The sequence below is a fragment of the Narcine bancroftii genome, chromosome 4 (genome assembly GCF_036971445.1).
Source record: "Narcine bancroftii isolate sNarBan1 chromosome 4, sNarBan1.hap1, whole genome shotgun sequence".
Lineage (NCBI taxonomy): Eukaryota > Metazoa > Chordata > Chondrichthyes > Torpediniformes > Narcinidae > Narcine > Narcine bancroftii.
In genome coordinates, this window is record NC_091472.1 from 174,388,248 (window position 1) to 174,408,874 (window position 20,627).

General features: G+C 38.9%; 1 protein-coding gene across 9 annotated transcripts in view; it reads left to right on the plus strand.

Annotated features, from left to right (window-relative positions):
- Window positions 1-20,627, plus strand: part of sfi1 (SFI1 centrin binding protein) — a 287,818-nt gene that overhangs the window by 27,050 nt on the left and 240,141 nt on the right. For all 9 annotated transcript variants that reach the window (XM_069933071.1, XM_069933076.1, XM_069933070.1 and 6 more), the window contains 4 exons: window positions 6,734-6,805; window positions 13,655-13,765; window positions 14,971-15,065; window positions 16,375-16,492. In XM_069933071.1, coding sequence (XP_069789172.1) covers window positions 6,734-6,805; window positions 13,655-13,765; window positions 14,971-15,065; window positions 16,375-16,492 — 396 coding nt within the window. The remainder of the gene's footprint in view (window positions 1-6,733; window positions 6,806-13,654; window positions 13,766-14,970; window positions 15,066-16,374; window positions 16,493-20,627) is intronic.

Here is a 20,627-nt window from a genome sequence, read left to right on the forward strand (position 1 = left end):
GATGTTCTTGCAATGGAGGGAGTGCAGAGGCGATTCACTAGGCTGATACCTGGAATGGCAGGAATGACTTATGAGGAAAGATTGCGCAAATTGGGATTGTACTCGCTGGAGTTTAGAAGATTGAGAGGGGATGTCATAGAGACATATAAAATTCTGGCAGGACTGGACAGAGTGGATGCGGATGGGATGTTTCCAATGATGGGAAAATCCTGAACCCGGGGCCATGGTTTGAGGATAATCGGCAAACCATTTAGGACCGAGATGAGGAGGAATTTCTATACCCAGAGGGTGGTGAATCTGTGGAATTCATTGCCACAGAGGGCAGTGGAGGCAGGTTCATTAAATATATTTAAGAGGGAATTAGATATATTTCTTCAGTATAAGGGTATTAAAGGTTACGGAGAGAAGGCGGGGACGGGGTACTGAACTTTAAGATCAGCCATGATCTCGTTGAATGGCGGAGCAGGCTCGAAGGGTCGAATGACCTACTCCTGCTCCTATCTTCTATGTTTCTATAACAGAGAATGATCTGAAATCACCCTACTTTTATATTCCGCTTGTTGTATTTTCCCTTGAAAATGTGCCGATACTAAAAAGAATTCAATCCTTGAAAACGATTCATGTCTAGATGAATAAAAAGAAAAATCTTTCTCTGTCGGATTAAGATGTCTCCAAATATCTACTAAATTAAGATCTTTCATCAACGCTTGGACCTGAATTGCCATCTTGGATTTTTTAACTTTCTTTGGAGACTTATCTAATAAAGGTTCCAAACCCAATTAAAATCACCACTAACTAAAATATTATCATTAGCCTGACCCAGACATAAAAATGCATCTGAAATAAATATTTCATCATCTGCATTTGGGGCATAAATATTAAGTAAAGTCCAAAATTCACTAACAATTCAATTTAAGAATACATCCTGCCTTTTCCTCCATTGATTGTAATTCAAAAGATAAATTTTTATGTATCAAAATTGCTACACCTTGAGCTTCAGAATTAAAAGAAGAATATACATGCCCAACCCAGTGCCTTTTTAATTTCATGCTTTCCTTTACATTCAAATGTGTTTCTTGTAAAAAGGCAATATCAATTTTCATTTTCTTAATATATGCCAAGACTCACTTACGCTTAATCGGATTATTTAATCCTCGAACATTAAAAGTAGCAAACCTCAACTTTGACATATCACTATTATTACTAAATACCAATAGTATCTTTATATAAAAACTCAAACCAAGGTATATAGGCCCACCGATTTAAAAAAAAATCACAAATTAAAAACTAAAAAAAAAATAAAGAAAAACTACCAGAAGGTAGTAATCCCCTAAACAAAAATTGGGTGTGGGTCACCCACCAGTGGCTGATGACTAGTAAAGAACTTAGAGCAAATCTCTCCCTCCCCAGCCAAACAATCAATAACATCAAAATATCATAATCACAAAAGAAAAAACAGAATAAGAAAATTCTTCTTTTCATCCAGAAGATTCCAATCTCGAAGATCACATTTCAGAAGAGGTACACACTTTCCATTCCCATTTTTCCCATTTCTGCCATTTCTTCCATTTCCAGAGCAACCAGATTTTTCTTTAGGAGATAATGATAGACTACGTCTTTGTTCTCTTATATCTGGCAATGAATCAGCAAAAATCATTGCTTCATCATCAGTTTCAAAAAACCAAAATTGATAGTCTGTATAAAACACCTTCAACACTGCAGGGTAATGAAAAGTAGACTTATAACCTTTACGCACAAAACTTCTTTAACTGGATTGAATCGACGTTGAATGACCTCTTGACTCAAATCAGGATTAAAAAAAAGACTCCGCTATTCTGAATCAATAATGGGGTTTGTCGTTGTCTCGCATTTTGTACTGCAACTCGAAGTATTGCTTCTCTGTCCAAATAACTTAAACATAGAATTATTACCAGTCTCGGTGGTTGATCAGCTGAGGGTGTTCTTCTTAAAGCTTTATGGGCTCTTTCCAATACCAATCCCCCAGAGAAAAATTCTTTCCCTAATATTTGCAGAATCCAGTCTTTAAAGAAACGAAAAGGATCTTGTCCTTCCATACCTTCTGGCAAACCAACAATTTTCACATTATTCCTTCTGCTTTGATTCTCCAAATAATCTAATTTTCTTTCTAGCTCCTTCTCACGTTCTCCTAATTCTATGATTGATTTTTCCACCTTCAACACTTTTTCTGTGTTAGAAGTCACTTGTTGTTTCCAGTCCAAAAAAGCAGTCTGAAATTTTTTAAATTCATCATAAGATGCATCCACACGTGTCTTCACCATATTTAATTCTGAACTTCTGCCAGCATTCATTTGAGCCATTTCATTCATTTGAGATGTCAACAAAGGTTTTATAACAGCTTGAATAACTTCATTTAATTGCATACACTGTGATTCAGTAAAGCTCAGCTGTGCTCTCTCTTACATAGTGACAGAACAAGGTAACTGCAGCTCCTGCTGCAACTCAACAGAAGGCATTTTAAAAGTTTTACTGCGGGTCTGGATTCCCAGTGACGGCACTCCGACTTCCTCAGGGAGTCGCCGCTGGTTTCCCCCCTTATCTCATTTTTTCATCAACTCACGAAGAAAAACGATTTCTTCAGATTGAAATGCTACCTGATGCATTTCCAACAATGGAGTCGTCTTCCTGTGTGCTCCCTCCATTGAAATCGAAAGGCTTTCCAAATTGGAGTCCACTTAAAGTCCAAAATTCATTAAAAATCTTACAATTTAAGAATACATCCTGCTTTAATTTCCATTGATTGTAATTCAAAAGATAAATTTTTATGCATCAAAATTGTGACTCCCTTAGGTTTAGAGTTAAATTAAGAAAAAAAAACCTGTCCAACCCAGTCCCTCTTCAATTTCATACTTTCTTTTTCATTCAAATGTGTCTCCTGTAAAAAAGCAATATCAATTTTCATCATTTTGATATATGCCAAAACTCTCACGCTTGATCGGGTTGTTTAATCCCTGAACATTAAAAGTAGCAAATTTCAAATTTGACATATCTAATACAATTACTAAATACCAAAAATAATCACAAAATTAATAATAACAAAGAAAGAAAAAAAAGATTTTTATTTATAGGACCCCCAAATTAAAATATATAGGCCCTCCAAATAAAAATAATATTTGTTAATAAGAAAAAAAGCAAAAAAATCTACCAAAGGTAGTAACTCCTTAAAAAAACTGGGTGTGGATTACCCACTTGTGACTGATGACTAAGAAAGAAATTAGTGCAATCCCCTCCTCCCCACCCAGCCAATCAAAAATATTAACATGTGACAAAAAAAAAATCAGCCTTGAGATTCCAGTCCAGATGGTGAACTCATTTCAAGAGTAGGTGAACTCTTTCCATTCCCGTTCTTTCCACTTCTGCCATTTTTCCCATTTCCAAGACCGTCAATTTTTCTTTTAGGAGATAATGGTGGACTTCTTCTTTGTCCTCTGACATCTGGTCATGAATTAGCAAAAACCATTGCCTCTTGCTCACTCTCAAAGAATTGAGACTGATAGTTTCCATAAAACACTTTCAACACAGCAGGGTATCGAAAAGCAAATTTATAACCATTACGCCATAAAACATCTTTAACTGGATTAAATTCTCGTCGGTGTCTGATGACATCTTGACTCAAACCAGGGTAGAAGAAAACTTTACTATTCTGAACCATCATTGGAGCTTGCCTTTGTCTTGCATTTTGAACTGGAAGTCGAAGAATTGTCTCTCTATCCAAACAGTTCAAACAACGAACTATCACAGCTCTTGAGTTTGACCAGGTAAGGGTGTTCTTCTTAAAGCTCTATGTGCTCTTTCCAATTCCAATCCATCAGTAAAAGACTCTTCCCCTAACATCTGGGGAATCCAATTTTTAAAAAAATTAACAGGATCTTGACCTTCTATATCTTCTGGCAAACCCACAATTTTCACATTATTTCTTCTGCTTTGATTTTCCAAATAGTCTATTTTTTTTGTTAATTCTCTTTCCCGGGCTCCTAAATCTTTAACTGACTTTTCCATCTTTATTATTGTTTCTGTATTGGATTGTTCCTGTTGTTTACATTCAGAAAAGGAAGTTTCAAATTTTTTTAAGTTTTCCCAATTTTCTTTTGCTTCTGCCTTAACCACAGTTAGGTCTGAACTCATATCAGTATTCATTTGAACCAGCTGGTTCAATTGACCAGTAATGACATCCAAATAAGAGGCAATACCTTCAAACATCATATGAACAGGCTGAGATGCAATTTGAAATGCAGAGTCCGGTTCCGTAATTTGTAACTCACTTTCTTCCAGCTCTTCCATTTCCTGTGCAGCGGTAGAGTAAGGTAATCCTCTTCTAGTTGTACTTCAAAAGGCAGCTTTCTAGTCGTTTTGCTGCGAGTTTGGACACCCAACGATGATCTCCCCCCCCCCCCCCGACTTCCTCAGGGGGTCATTGCTGCCCTCCCCCCGCAGACCATTTTTTAATAAAATTACGGAATCCTCCGTAATTAGCAGCGCTACTCAAGCCCACAGTCACTATAGACTGTGTGTCTACCATCACAGTCCTCTTCCTCCGTGCTCCCATCTCTTCCAACGGACTTATTCTTTGTAACTAGCCTCCAGGCTCGTGCCCAACTTCTTGGGAGCGCGCTCCTTCCTCTGCAAAACGGGTTGAACCAGAGCTATCTTGAAACTGGTGTGTAGCTGATACCTTAACTTTTGTCCCCACCGGTGATTGTTGAGGCTTTGGGATCGCTGAAATCAAGTCCGAGGCTGTTTCAAGTTGTTTAGGCCCCAATTCTTCTGCACTTCGAAACTGTATTTTCTTTTGTAACTGAGACTTAGTTTTTTTTTACAATAGCAGCCATAATGGCTCACCAAAATATCAAACAAAAAAATTAAAATTTTTAAATTAAAAATAAAGGGTTAAAAGACAGGTACTTAAAAGTCTGACCAGAGAGGACAGGGATTACACATCTAGCCTCTACGCCATCTCACCATGCCCCCAGAAAATCTTTAAATTCCTTATAAAACTCAAGTGGAAACCCATCCTCCCCCTGGACACTTGTTAGTCTGCATTGAATTCCATGTTTTCCCTATGTCTTCCGTGAAGGGAATATCTAGGCCTTCCTGTCTTTTGGGTCTAAATTTGGTTGCTCTAATTTAGACAGGAACTCACTGGCTTTATCGGACCCCCCTGTCAATTCTGATTTATATAAACCCTCATAGTCCTGAAGGACTCATTAATCTCTTTTGGTTTATGCATGATCCTGTCTTTCCCAGTTTGTATCGCATTGATCATCCTTGAGGCCTGTTCTGTCCTCAAATGCCAAGAAAGGACTTTGTGGGCTCTCTCTTCCAATTCATAGTACTTTTGTTTTGACCGCATTGTGGCCTTTTCCATACTATTTGTTTGGAGTGTATTGTATTTCAATTTTTTATTTGTTAGAGCCCTGTAATGGTCCTCAGAACCGGATTCTTTTAGAAAATTCCTTAATAGATGAGTAATTTCCTGTCCTAATTCATCCACCTTTTTTTTTTACTGTTTTGGTGTATCCAATTATTTGACCTTTCAAATATGCTTTGAGGGTATCCCATAGGAGAAATTTATTTGGAGTAGAGCTACAGTTGGCCTCACAGAACATGTCTGTGCTTTGATAAAACTACAAAACTCCTGCTTCTTTAGCAGCAACGTATTAAGATGCCATCTGTTTGCTGTATCCTGCTTATCTGGCATTCCAATTGTTAATGTCAAGAGTGAACGATCTGAGATAAGTCTTGCTGTGTACTCAGCCTCCATGATCCTACCGTCTACATGGACTGATGCCAAAAAAATCTTCAAATAGGAGTCATGTTGTTTGAGTAGAAGGAATAATCCCTCTCCCTCAGATGTTTCCGCCTCCACTCGTCTTATCAGGTTCAGGTCCTTCATACAGTCAGTGGTAGCCTTTGCCACCTTTGTTTTAGTTATTTTCTTTGTTGACTTGTCTAAGACAGGATCCAGACAGAAATTAAAATCTCCCCCAGCCGTAATGTTCTCCTTTCCCTCTGCCAATTGTTACGAGCCCAGAGGACCTCAAAACCCAGCAGCAATAGAGATTCACCAAGACAAATGGTTACTTAAACAAAAGTTGCTTTTAATTATCTTTAAACATGAAAACAGAATCACACTTTAACTTATCACTCTAAACTAACCTAACTTAACTCCCTTCTAATTCTAAGCGCACGTGTATGTAATGTATGTGTATCTTTTCTGTTGCTCTCTATTATTTGTAACTGGATCCTGCAGTGTAAAATGAAGTGTTTGAAAATAACTCCCACACATTCTTGGAAGTGTAATTTTTGATCTAAATCCATTTGTATGTCACTGATGAATTATAAATGATATAGTTTGTGATTTGCTTTCACTGCCTATCATCAGTTGATGAAATCAGAAGGTTACATGAGGCTTGCTTCAAATGTGAGTGTGTTCCTACTTTCATAGGATAACTCCATAAAATATGGTCAGAAATTGCTTTTACAACTGCAGTTTCAACTATGAGAATTAGAAGAAATTGTCGTCTTTCCTGTAACGATGAAACCTACTTATTTAATCATTGAGATTCAACATCATGGTGGTTTTCAAGAGATAATTATTGTTATTTTGTCAAAAACCTTATGCTTGCAGAATTTGATGTTTATCACCTTATATAAAAAAAACTACTCCAAATAATAAGTTATCCTGTCATTCTAGGCACTTGGCAAGGAAGTTTCTACACTTGTGGATGGGCCAGACATTTGGCAGAGTCCTTCCATCGAAAGCTAGGTAAGAGTCTTCTATTAGGTTTCCTTTAAATTATTCAGAAGGAAGATGAAAAGATGACAGAAGAACTTCGTCTTTCTCTGCTGGTTTGGTAAACATTGCATGGTTAACCATCAGGCAATGGGGCTGACTAACTCATTTATGTGCCTGATACCACTGAACTAAACACCAAAAGTATGGGAATCTGATTAAATTCTGGGATCCATCAGCTTGATTTTTGAAATCTGTTTGATGTTATAATTGATCTCCAGTGGTGTCCTTGAGTTGTACAAATTCAGTTAGTTTGAAGGGATATATGTCTTGTAGTTATCCTCAGTGGAAGGGATGCTGCATGCTAATATAAAGGCAGCAGTAAAAGAGATTGTACATTTGCAAGTCACCAAATCACATTATAAGAAGTATGGTTGGTGTCGAGGTTAGCACAACACTGTAACAGGACCAGCGATTGGGATTGGGGTATAAATTCCACGCTGTCTGTAATGAATTTGTATGTTCTTCCTGTGTCTGTGTGGGTTTTCCCCATGGGCTCCGGTTTCATCCCACCCTTCAAAACATACCTGGGTGTAGATTAATTGGGTGTAATTGGTCAGCACAGGCTCGTGGGCCGGAAGGGCCTGTTACTGTCCTTAATGTATTTAAAAAAAAATCTTTTGTAATTCTCTGTAACCCACTCTATTAGCCTGAGTTCCTCTGCAGACTTGTATCTTCTCCATAGCTCATTTTCACAACTGAGCTTTGTATTGTTAGCAACTTAGAAGAAAAGGGTGTATACCAGTATTATCAGACATTACCTCCTTTTAAAAAGCCCATACTGTTCATCCCCAAAGCCACCTCCAGACAGTGCAGTATGAAAGCGATAAAAGTCCAAACATTTTCAAGGTTATTGAGGCTAATTTATGGAAATGCTGCATTGGAGAGTCATCCTGCTCTGTAAATATTTCAGAAGAGCCCAATAATTTGCTAAGTTTTGACCATTGAAGAAAACCTTGGAGTGCTTGAGAAAGGTATCAGTCAAATAAATACCTGTGACTGACTTAATTAATTTTTAAAAATAAGCACTGCCTTACTATGTATTATCCTTTGTATTATCCATAAAGGTGCTCCCTCCCTTTACTTTGAATCATTGAAAGTTGACTGTATCTTGTATTGATAGTCTCAAGTTTTGCTCTTCACATAAGTACAAGCAAGTATTCTCACCATACCCCATCAAAGTCTTTGATAATTTTTAAGAACTTGATTCAGTCACCTCTTAGCAATCTTTCCTCAAGTAAAGAAAGATTCAGATATTTCATCTTTTCCTGTTATGCATATCCTTTCATTTGTCTAACCAATGTTCAAAATTCAGACATTTACAAAATACATGATTTTGCAAACAACTCTGAGATTCTTTTTCTTGTGGGCGAGGCAGAATGACCACTTCAAAGTTGTGCAAAAAAACAGTACTCAAAGTTATGTAAACAAATAAAGAAGTATAAACACACTGTGTGAAATACACAGAGGAAAAAAAAATCAATGAAGTACAAAACTAAGAGTGTGTAGTGGGCTGAGTGGGCGCACAGTGCGATATTGCGAAACGTCGCCAGTGCGGTTCTTCGGTGGGCGCGCAGAGCCATAGGACAGACAGCTGGGTACTCACCCATTTCATGGACCACACGCGCGCACTGTGCTGCGTGCCGAGAATCGCCAAATTGGTTTGCCGAGTCTCCTGCTGGAAGGCGCGGGATTCATTGCGCTTAATTTAAACCTGCCAGTCCTGTGGATCGGCAGCAAACTCATAATTATGTCCCACCCTGTCCCGTGGAGCCCAGGACATGAGTTAGATAAAAGAAGCCTGTAAAGTCGAAATAAATCAGTCTTATGTTGCCTCACCTGGTGTATATGCATTGCTTTAGTAGCTCTACCAAAGTAGCAGCTACAAGTCCTTAAATGAGCCTCTGATTGAGTTTGTGATTGAGGAGTCGGATGGTGGAGGAGTAGCTGCTGTTTCTGAACCTGCTGGAGGGGTTCAATGTTCAACAGAGGTTTAGTAGAGATTCCCTCGTGTTAAAATTTATACCTTCAAAAATACATCTGACAGCTTTGCTCACCTGTGGTGCAAGTTTTTCTGATCAGACATCTCTTGTATCTTTGCTCCATGATATAACACTCAATAAGGGACAAATGTCTTTCTGCATTTATTTATGTTAACTTCCAGTTATTTGCGCAATCTGTTTTTATTAACCTTCTCTTGTAATTTGTAATTTTTTTCCTAAGAACTTGTTCATAAAATAACATAATGTTATTTTATCTGAAAATTTTGAATTTATTTTGATTCGAGAATATAAATTGACGAAAATTTATGATTCTACCACTACCTATCTTTTTGCATTTGGCATCTGACTTTAATCACACTTACTTATTGAGGGAGAAGTTTAGAAACCGAAGCAGCAAAAGGCCATTTGCTATTTAGTCAGATCAAAGTTCATATATATTTGTCAGGTACACACTGTATATATTCTTGCAAAAGTCGACCCCCAGCCCACTTTTGTTTGACCCAAAAATCACATGTTTTCTGTTTGATCCATGTAAGAGTTGACCCCCCCCCCCCCTTATTTTTGGCTCGGATTGATTGCCCATCCGAGCTCATAGCACTCCGAATGTGGATCCTCGCCTGGCTTCCCGCCCACTGGAGCTCGCGATGCCCCAACTGCAGCTCCTTGCCTTGGCTTCACGCCCATCTGAACTCCCGTCAGCCCAACTGATGACCTTCGCCCTAGCCATGTCCACCAGAGCTCCAGGTGCCCCGGCTGCCCACTCATCTGAGGTCCCGAAGCCCTGACCTCCCGGCTGCCCATTCATCTGAGCTCCTGAAGCCCTGACCTCTCCCGCCTGCCTACAAGAGATCCCGTCACCCTGACTGTGGATCCTTGCCTCAATCGCCTGCCCGCTGGAGATCCTGATGCTCCAACTGCAGATCCTCGCCTCGATCACTCGCCCATCTGAGCTCTTGATGCTTTGAACAATGCAGGTACTCAATACAGTCAAAAGTAAGATCTGAGTAAAACTCAACCCTCCTCAAATTTGACCTGAAAAATTGGTTCCAAAACACTTGACTATTATAGAAGTATACATGGTGAATGACACCACAAACAACCCTGAGAATTTTTTTCTGTGGACCATGTAGAATTTCTATTTGTTGGAAGTGCAAAAAATTTTATTAAAGAAAAGATGCATACACAAAAGAGAAATTTAAACAAAAAAGGAAGTGCAAACAAACTGACTGCAATACAGAAAATAAATATTCAATAATAAATAATATGCAAAGTAAGATTCCTTAAATGAGTCCGATTCGGTTTGCTGTTAAGAGTCTGATGATGGAGGGGAAGCAACTGTTCCTGAACCTGGTGGTGTGAGTCTTGTGGCATCTGTACCTCTTTCTTACTTCATTGCTACATCTCTGCAGTAATTTCACATCTCTTGATTCCTTCAAGGTCTGGAAATATATTAGTCTCTGCCTTCAGTATGAGGAGGTGTCTGATAAAATGTGAGATATATTCAGGGAAAAGTGATTGATAGGTAGAATAGTTTTTAAACAATGAAATACAACTTTTTTTATCATAGCAAGAATTCTGGAATGCAGGTTCTTGAGAAATAAAAATGTGCAGATGTTGTAAACAATTATTGCCAGGGGTTGAAATCGAAATAAAAGAAAGGTTGATGAAATTGTTGGATATTAATAGATTTTATTAATTAAGATAAAAGATTACAGGGAAATAAATGAGGGAATGAATTTGCTGAGATTGCTCTGAGACCCAGCATTGAGTGCCAGATGCGGGGTCCCTGGGAGACTGCAAGCCTCCCTGATGCCCACTTCTGCACCAGGTGCACCGAGATGCAGCTCTTAAGAGACCATGTTAGGGAACTGGAGCTGCAGTTTGATGACTTTTTGCTCCTTCGGGAGAGTGAAGTGTGATTGGCAGGAGCGAGAGAGGTTTGTAGAGAACACCTCTGTAGCAGTCCCCTCAGCTACATTCTGGATAGAATTGGGGAAGATGACCTGATAGAGGATGACAATGATGACTGGGTTTCTGGCACTGAGCGAAGAAGGTGAAAAAGCATTCAATAGCGATAGGAGATTCAATAGTGGGGAAAACAATTAAGAGATTCTCTGACTCTGATAAAGACGTCCAGATGGTGTGTTGCCTCTCAGTTGCCAGGGTACTGGATGTCTCCAATCAGATCCAGAGCATTCTGAGGGGAGAGGGTGAACAGCCAGAAGTCTTGGTACATGTTAATGTCATAAACATACAGTGCCATCCATGATGTTTGAAACAAAGAGACTTTTATCCCTTTATTTGCCCCTGTTCTCCACAGTTTTATATTTTTAATAAAGCAATTCACATTAAATTAAAGTGCACATTCCAAATTTTATTCAAGGTTATTTATGTACATTTGGTTTGACCATGTTAAAATTACAGCACTTTTTATACATTGGCCCCTTATTTCAGGGCACCATAATGTTTGGGACATTTGGCTTCACAGGTGTTTGTGAATACTCAGGTATGTTTAATTGCTTAATTGGTGGAGGTATAAGAGAGTGAGATTTGTTTCTAAGCTATTGATCACCTTTGGAGTCGAGTCTTTTTTCAACACCAGGACCAGAGTTGTGTTAATGAATGTCAAAGAAGCCATTAGAAGGCTAAAAAAACAAGAATAAAACAGTAAGAGACATCATCCAAACCTTCGGATTACCAAAATCAACTTTTTAGAACATCATTAAGAAGTAAGAGTGTACTGGTGAGCTCAGTAATTGAAAAGGGTCTGGTATTCCAAGGAAGATCTCCACTGCTGATGACGGAAGCATTCTCATCATAATGAAGAAAAATCCCCAAATGCCTGTCCAACAGATCAGAAACATTCTTCAGGAGGCTGTTATGGATATGCACAAATGACCACTGTCCACAGATGATTTCGTGAACAAAAATACAGAGGCAAGATGCAAGCCATGGGAAAGGTGGTATGCTTTGGGCAATTCCTTCAATCCCCACAATTTGGCTTCTACCATCATTCTGATACAGGTTAAACTTGGTCTCAACTGTTCACAAGACTTTTTTTCCAGAATTCTGTGAGCTCTTTTAAATACTTAGCAAACTGTAATCTGGCCATCCTGTTTTTGTAGCTAACTTATGGTTTGCATCTTGCAGTATATCTATCTATCAGAAGAATTGACAGATGGTGTAGAGTTGTTTATGCTCGTTGGAGAGTGGAAATAGTGAAATGGGTTGGCGATTTAAGATTGAAATAAGATGTCCTTCATATGTGAAAAGGATTGTAATTCTTTTGAATATTTCCCAGTGGGTTTGCATGCTTAATGAATGAGCTCATTAAAATCTGAGATTAATGGACTTTTGGAAATTGGAGGAAGTTCAGGGCGCAACTGATGGAACTCCTGTCCCACAACTCCTGACTTCTGGTGGTGTCTATGGAATTTGCATGTTCTCCCTGTGTTTGTGTGTGAAATCAGGTGCTCTAGTTTCTACCCACACTCCAAAGGCATGAATTGGCAGGTCAATTTAAAACTGTAAATTACCCCATATGGGAATTGATTGGAATCAATAATAAAATTAGTCCTTGAAGGCCAGTGGAGACTTGGACAGAAGAGCTTGCTTCCATGCTGTACAATTTTATAATTATGAACGAGGACTTGAGAAAGTGAAGAAAAAAGTGGATAAATTGGTTGATGGCTGCTATTTCTTGTGTTATAATGTTCCCTTCTAGTAAATGCTATATAGCTGGATTTTCAAAAAGACTTTGAAAAGGGAAGCCAAATTGATTCTTGATAAATGTGGAGTTGGGACAAATATCAGATTGGTAGCATCCTTCCTGTAATGCAGAGACCAGTGGGTGGCATGGTTAGCGTAGTGGTCAGAGCAGTGCCATTGCAGCGCCAGCAATTGGGTCTGGATTTAAATCCTATGCTGTCTGTAAGGAGTTTGTATGCACTCATTGTGCCTGAGTGGGTTTTACCCTGGGGTTCCGGTTTCCTCCCACTGTTCAAAACATATGGGGGTTGTAGGTTAATTGGATATAATTAGGTGGCACAGACTTGTGGGATGAAAAGGGCAGTAACAGTGCTGTATGTCTGAAATAAATATTAAAATAAATATGTTCATGATTAGGAAGAAAAGGGTTTTGGAGAGAAGGCAGGAGAATTGAGTTGAAAAGGATGGTCAATTAGCCATATTGGAATGGTGGGACAGACTCAGGCAGAATAGCTTTATTTCGCTCCTTTGTCTTTGGGGCAGCACGGTTTGCGTAGTGGTGAGTGCAATGCCATTACAATGCCAGTGATCAAGAGCAGGATTCAAACCCCTCTTTAAGGAGTTTGTATGTTCTTCCCGTGTCTGCGTCGGTTTCCTCCAGGTGCTTCAGTTTCCTCCCACCATTCAAAACATACCAGGAGTTGTAGGTGAATTGGGTAGCATGGCCTTGTGGGCCGAAATGGCCTGTTACTGTGTTGTATGTCTAAAAAATTTAAAACTTGGAGTTCAAATGGAACTAAGGCCAAGGTTTGGTGCTAACAGGACTGCTATCTGTATTTTGCATAAACTCAGTGGACTAAATAGTTTCAAAGGTAAATTTTGGGACATTTCAAGGAATGACAAATACTCAAAAGGCTGACAGAATATTGATAAACAACAAAAATTTGTAAATGACGAGTCACTTTAAAGCTACACAAATTATAAAATAGTGAATAAATAGCTCTAATGGGCTGAATTGTGCCTGGCTATAAAACCCATAATTAGCCATTAATGAAGATTTTTGGAATGAAATTGCAATCAATTGTTGTGATGCTGTCTTTCATTTTGCTAGATCCCATTACTGTCATGCATTGTTGAATAAAGTATTTGATGAATGGAAAGAGCAGTGGTGGTGCACGCATGTGGAATGGAAGCTGATGGTTCGAGCAGATTGTCACTATAGGTAAGAGTTTTCTCTTCTTTGTGCTGCACTTGTCCACAGGGTGCAGTCTTAAATGTCCTTGTTATATTTGATCCAGAAAATTGCATGCAATATAACCAGTCCTCAAAGGTTCCAGTTATTGTTATGTAATAATACACTAAAAATGTAATATACATGATACACTTCAACTTTTGTCAGCTGTAAGGCAAGCAAAATGTTGCCATGCGCATTGGCAAACAATAAGAGGAAGAGAAGCAAAAGAGAGTCCCTTCAGAAATGCCGTGTCCATCTCCAGCACCTTCTGCAGCCACAGAGACTAACGCTCAAATCATCAGTAACCTGAGTTCCAGATCCAAACCTCCAATACAGTCAGGAAGCCCTTTAGCGCTTGAGACCCTTCTTGCCCTCAGCACCCTCTCGAATCCTGGTTCTGATACCTTTTCTCATGAGTCTTTCTTCAGCAGTCTGCAGCCTGTGCGAGTCCTTCCACTGCAAGTCGCTAGCAACTCATAACCTATCCGAGTCCTTCAAATAGAACTTGTCAGCAGCCTGTGTGGGTCCTTCATCCACTGAGCCCCTTACTTCAAATGGTTGCATTACCGAATAGAATTGAAGCTAATCTCAAATCTCTGAGATTGCCTAAATATGGGCATAGCTATGTACAAAATAACTGATGATTGAAAATTACTGCTTCATCCAAGTAGCTCTTTTCTTGGCAAATTTTTTTGTTTCTGTCCAAAGATGCAGTTTCACATAACACCATTGTCTTTGGTGACTTCTTCCGGATGTTGCTATCCCATTTGTAAGCCCAATTAAAGACCTTCCAAATTATTTGGATTGTGGAGGGTTCACAATCTTGTCTCATGTGACAATGTAATCTCGACATGTACACCTTTCTCGGAGCATTTCCTGGCTGTTGATCAGAAATTGAAGTCCTACATTATGCTCCTGGGTCTTCTGGAGTTATTGAGATTACCCAGCACAAATTCTCTCACAGTCAACTTAACAGACACAGGAGGGTAGGAATACATAAACCATGTCAAATTGGGAAGCTTTTAATTAGTGAGGATCTTTGCCCTCGAGTCAGTCAAAAGTATAGTGGTTTGCTCCTAGCCCCATTGTTTCATTCTCTGGAAATTACCTGGAAACACATCTCACTCAATCTGTATTCCTACCCTCTTTAACCTAACGTACAATGGTTCGATTAACATATTTTGTTTTTAAAGGTACAATACGTACAGTCGGTTATGGAGAGCCTGGCAGCTGCACAATCTTCAACAGCAGAAGAAGAAATCAAAATTCAGGATTGCAACTTCACATGGTATGTGTTGGAGATGCTGACAATCGATTGATTAACTTTTTTCAGAGACAATATAATGCTAGATTATTTTGATTGGAATTTGAGCAGCCTTCCAGTCTGTGAATACAAAAGCAAAAATGGAGATTTCTGATACTTTAACAAAAATAGAAAATTTGGGAAATGCGTAGCAAGTCAAACAATAGGTCTTGACAGAAACAGTGTTTGCAACTATTTATGTTCTTATTTCAATCCACAACAATTCCAAGGTAGGCAACCATTTATATATATATAAAAATAAAATTCTTATCAACTCTTGATAATCTTTGTTATGTTTGCTTGTGTTAGTTGGTAGCCAAGTCAAGAGTATAACTTTTAAAATAATTTTTAATGGAAGAATATACTCTAATTTTCTATTTTTTGAAATAATGATGAATCCGATGTCCCACTGTCAATTCTGCTCAAAGAGTACATCAGCAGCAATCTTTCCAAGTTGCCTTGCTCTGCAGTTAACTGAGCAAGAACAGATTAGAAAGCACTGAATGGCACTAAAGTAGATTGACATGGGAAATAACTGCTAACCTTTTAGAAAAAGTTGAAATTTACTTAATTCCAGGTACCTTTCACAGATACACTGTACATAGGTTAATTTCTGTCAGTCATCCACTTTCAATTTGTGGAAGGTAATGGATTAATAACATAAAAAAGCAGGGGAAAGCAGTAACAAACAAAAAAGGAGAGACAGTGATGAGATCTTAAGGTGAAGATAAAACAAGATTAACAGTAATTTCACTGGAAAAATAAAGTCAATAAATTATTACTGGGATTTTTTTTTTACAAAGCCATTATTTTGACTGTTTACAACAGCCGAAAGATTAGCTGCCGTCATCAGCCCTTCACCATCCCCTTTCAATTAACATCAATTTGCGTCATATTTTATTTTGTCCTCTGCTCTTTCACAAACATTAACCCATTCTCCTAATTTCCTGCTCCCTTGTAACATTCTTTGTTCAAATGAAAATCATCAAGCTGAAACTCTCTTGCTTGCAGATTTTGCCTAATCTGCTGAATATTTTAAGGATTTATTTTGGTTATTACTTCTTTATTTTTGTCATTTAAATTCTACCAATGAGTTTGTGTTCTTTGAGAAGAAAATCCATTCAAACTGAGGTTGCTTGCCTTGGTCATGCAATCACCGTCATATACTGATGGCTCCTCTTAAATGATGTGAGTATCACTTACAGATACTTAAGTAATGCTTGTATCATGTTAGCTGTAATTATCAGGGTTAAATTTGATACCATGTTTTGATATTCCTTTTTGTTTCTTTCAGCTCGTTTACAGATGCTGCATAAGATCTGGATCCAGTGGTCTTTGTACATAAAAATGCGCAAAGTCAAACATTTTATGCAGGTTGAGGCACAAATGTTCCATATAAAAACTCTTTCTCGGTGAGAATGAACTATAAGTTTATTTTAATTAATTTTATTCTGGATGAAGTGCTAATGATGAAAAACAATACTATTTACTTTGCCCACACATGTCAAAATGATCAGGCACCTGAGGCCAGGTCAGATACCTCCACATCTGTTGCTGGAACCAAGTCACTAACAATAGTCAGTTTGTAGTTTGTACTGTAACTGAACAATCTTTTGTAGTATCAGTTTCAGAGTACAACATTAACTGCGTTGTTGCATTGGGCAGGAATTTCTGTGTCTGTTCATTTTGAGTGTTGAGTTTAAACATTGCTTGTACTGCTTTCATTGCAGTCTGTTTTGTAAATTCCCCTTCATTTTTGTGGATTTGCCTTTTTCAGTTGAACAGTTTTAAAAATTGTTTTCCTTGATAATTTCTGCAAACAAATCTAGTTCTTTTGGGATTATTGGTACCTTATTATTTTCAACATTTGTATGTGTCATTGGTGTAGTAAAATATTCTAAGATGTTAGTAGAGCATAATCAGGTGTTACGAGCCCAGAGGACCCCAAAACCCAGCAGCAATAGAGATACACCGAGACAAATGGTTACTTAAACAAAAGTTGTTTTTAATTGTCTAAGCATGAAAATAGTATCAAACTTTAACTTATCACTATTAACTTACTTAACCCCCTTCTAATTCTAAGCGAACGTGTATTGTGTGTGTAAGTTCAGAAAAGTTCAATGCTTCACAGTCTAATCTCACTTCTCATTCCTCAAAGTTCACTGGTTGGAGGAAATTCTTATATTGTGCACAGAATTTAACATTTATAAAGTTCACCAGGCTTTGGTGCTTGAAAGATTACCACTCAGCAAGGTTCTTGTCGGTTTAGAGAGAGAGATTTGTTATTCCAGGACATCCACAACTGATGTACTTCCATCAGCCACTCCATTGTCTTGCTGACAAAACTTGCCCCTTCAGGGTTCTCCAGATGATAACCTCTTTCTTTCAGGTCACCACAGAGTTCCTTTTTGTTTCATTTATTCCAAGTGAAACATTAGACAGCCAGTCCTCTCCTCTTGCATAAACCACAAGGGCTTTGACCAAGCCATCTTCTAAATGGGCTGTCCACAAGCTTGCCAGCTTGTCCTGTTCCTATCACAGCTGCTTTTGCTGCTCTCTCTCTCTCTCTCTCTCTCTCTCTCTCTCTCTCTCTCTTTCTCTCTCTCTCTCTCTCGCTCTCGCTCGCAAAACCACATGACTCTCTTAGGACAGCAACTTCTCCTTCAGACTGTCTGAGGCTCCGACAAGATCTTTCATCTGTTGCCTTTTGTAAACAACAATCTATTAGTGAAGTCTCTTGAGCAATCTTCAAGGCTCTTCAAAAGCTCTGAGGCCCCGATATGTCTAGCATGGGGCAGAACTCCAGTATTTTAAATAAGATCTGTTTTAGAATGTATTTGATCTACACTAAGAAAGCTTTCCCAATTTATCTTACAAAAACATTTCTACATACTCTGTTGCACAGGCAAAAACTGACTGAAAGATGGTGACACAAAGAACCAAAACCTTGTCAAAATTGTAGGTTTGATGTTGTGACCTTAACAGGAAAAAGGCTGAGGGAGGTAATTTCAGAGATATGGGATTGAGGGAATTGATGGCACAGTTGTCAAATGTAAACTGAAGTTGCAAATGTACATGGGCAGAGTTGGAGTTATGAAAGATTTTTGGAGGGAATGAGGTTAGGAACCAACAGAGTAAGGAGGACATAGTTGCTGAGTGTGAACATTTTTATTTTGGGTCCTTGATTTTCTGATGGCTGGTATATATCATTGAGCACCTGCATTTGGATGAGTGGAATTTGATGGGAGTTATGATGCATAAAATTTATCAGATTTGGGAAAGTTTAAGTTAAACTCTTCAATGACTTGAAGGTTTAAGAAAAACAGTTTGAAAAATTAATTTGATTGTCAGAATAAGTAGCATGAACCAAAACCTCACCTTTGGTTGTGGTTGGGTGGTGTCCCGTTGGTCCCCACGGGCGTCGGTGATGTCCCGAAGATGAGTAGACTGTGCTCAGCCATGCTGACTGCTGGGTGCAGGTGCCAGCAGGTGCATACGCGAAAACAGGCACTGTTGCAGTGCCAGAGGAGCATGGCAGCTCGTGTGGTTGGCAGAGATCAGTATAGCGAGGGCCAGCATGTCCTTCAATAAGTGTGCACACTTGACTCTGTGCCTGCAGGTAGCAGTTGGAGCCGGCAGCCAGCATCTTCAAATGAGCATGCGTGGTTGTTTTGGGCATTTGGAAACTGGAGTAGGATAAGTTAGGGCCGCAATTTCTGTTGACCATTTAAGGGTCATTAAAGTATCATTTCAGCATTGCTTTAGGCCTCATTAACTTTAAAATTAAAGTTTTGGTATAGCCCACCTCACTGACAAAAGACAAAGGAGGAAAAACCCAACACCCAACCCCAACCAACCAATTTTCCCTTGCAACCGCCTGTCCCGCATCGGACTTGTCAGCCACAAACGAGCCTGCAGCTGACGTGGACATTACCCCTCCATTAATCTTTGTCCGCGAAGCCAAGCCAAAGAAGAAAGAAAGAAGTATATACTATACTTCTATCAAGAAAGAAGGTTACAAATTCTGCATGTTAACAACAAAGGATTTAAATACAACTGAACTTGCAGTGGAAATGATTGAAAATGTGTCGCAGACAAACCCCTAACTTAGCCTACAAGCAACTATATAGGTGAATAGGAAAGAATTCGCGACATTAAGTCAACAGAACTTTGTTGTAATAAATTTACCAAAATTTATGAATCGCAAAAAGTTAGGTTGGAGGTGCAGCAAGTCATTAAGAAGGCAAATGGAATGTTGGCCTTCATCACTAGAGGAATTGAATTTAGGAGTAGGGAGGTAATGTTGTAACTGTATGAGGTACTGGTGAGACCGCACCTGGAGTACTGTGTCCAGTTCTGGTCTCCATATTTGAGGAAGGATATACTGGCTTTGGAGATGGTCCAGAGGAGGTTTACTAGGTTGATCCCTGGGATGAAGGGGTTGACATATGATGAAAGATTAAATCGTCTAGGATTGTATTCGCTCGAGTTCAGAAGAATGAGAGGAGATCTTATAGAAACATATAGGATTATGAAGGGTATAGGTAGGATAGATGTAGGAAGGTTTTTTGAGCTGGCCAGGGAAACTAAAATGAGAGGATACAGTCTCAAGATTCGGGGGAGTAGATTTAGGACAGATGAAGAAAAATAGTTTTTCCCAGAGAGTAGTGAATGTTTGGAATTTTCTAACCAGCGAAGTGGTTGAGGCTGCTTCATTAAACATATTTAAAATTCGGTTAGATAAATTTTTACATGATAGAGGAATTAGGGGATATGGGGAGAAGGCAGGTAGGTGGAGTTAGGTCATAAATTAGATCAGCAATGATCGTATTGAATGGCGGAGCAGGCTCGATGGGCCATTTTTGGCCTACTCCTGTTCCTACTTCCTATGTTCCTATGAAATGAAATCAACAGAAATTGCTGTATGAAGTTGACAGAAATTAAATGAACAGAAACTGTTGTCTTTAGTCAACGAAGAATTATTTTTGGAAACCAGAAGGAGGAAAATAGAAGATTAGAAGGTTGAAAATAATATGGTGGCCATCTTGGAAATTCCTCAAGCTTGGCACAGTTTATAATCCACATCCATCTGCCCTGAGTAATGGACAGAAAGGGGTTCAGAGCTTCTAATCTAATACCAAAGTGTCTTTTCAACACATTGGTGAAACTATTTTTTGAAAATCAGCGTTGTTATTGATGGATGCTGCAGTGGAAACTCGTTTGTTAATAACAGCACATTACAGCCATCAGAAGTTGTAGCCATATGCCTGTGGACCCCTTCTGTGTACTTGTAACAAGTTTGAACACAGTTTGCATTTTGCTGCCATAAGTCCGTTGGGGACTGTTGATTTGGCTTATGTTGTGGTTGCTTGATGGACGGTGGAACAAGACGAGTTAAAATGGCTGCAGCTGCTGACTTAGCTGTTGAGGATCAATGTATCCAAGAGATTGAAGTTGTGGATCTCAGAGAAAAACTGAGGCGATGGGAATGCGATACAAGTGTTGTTAAAAATGTTCTTGTCGATAGACTGAGGCTGGGAATTAAAG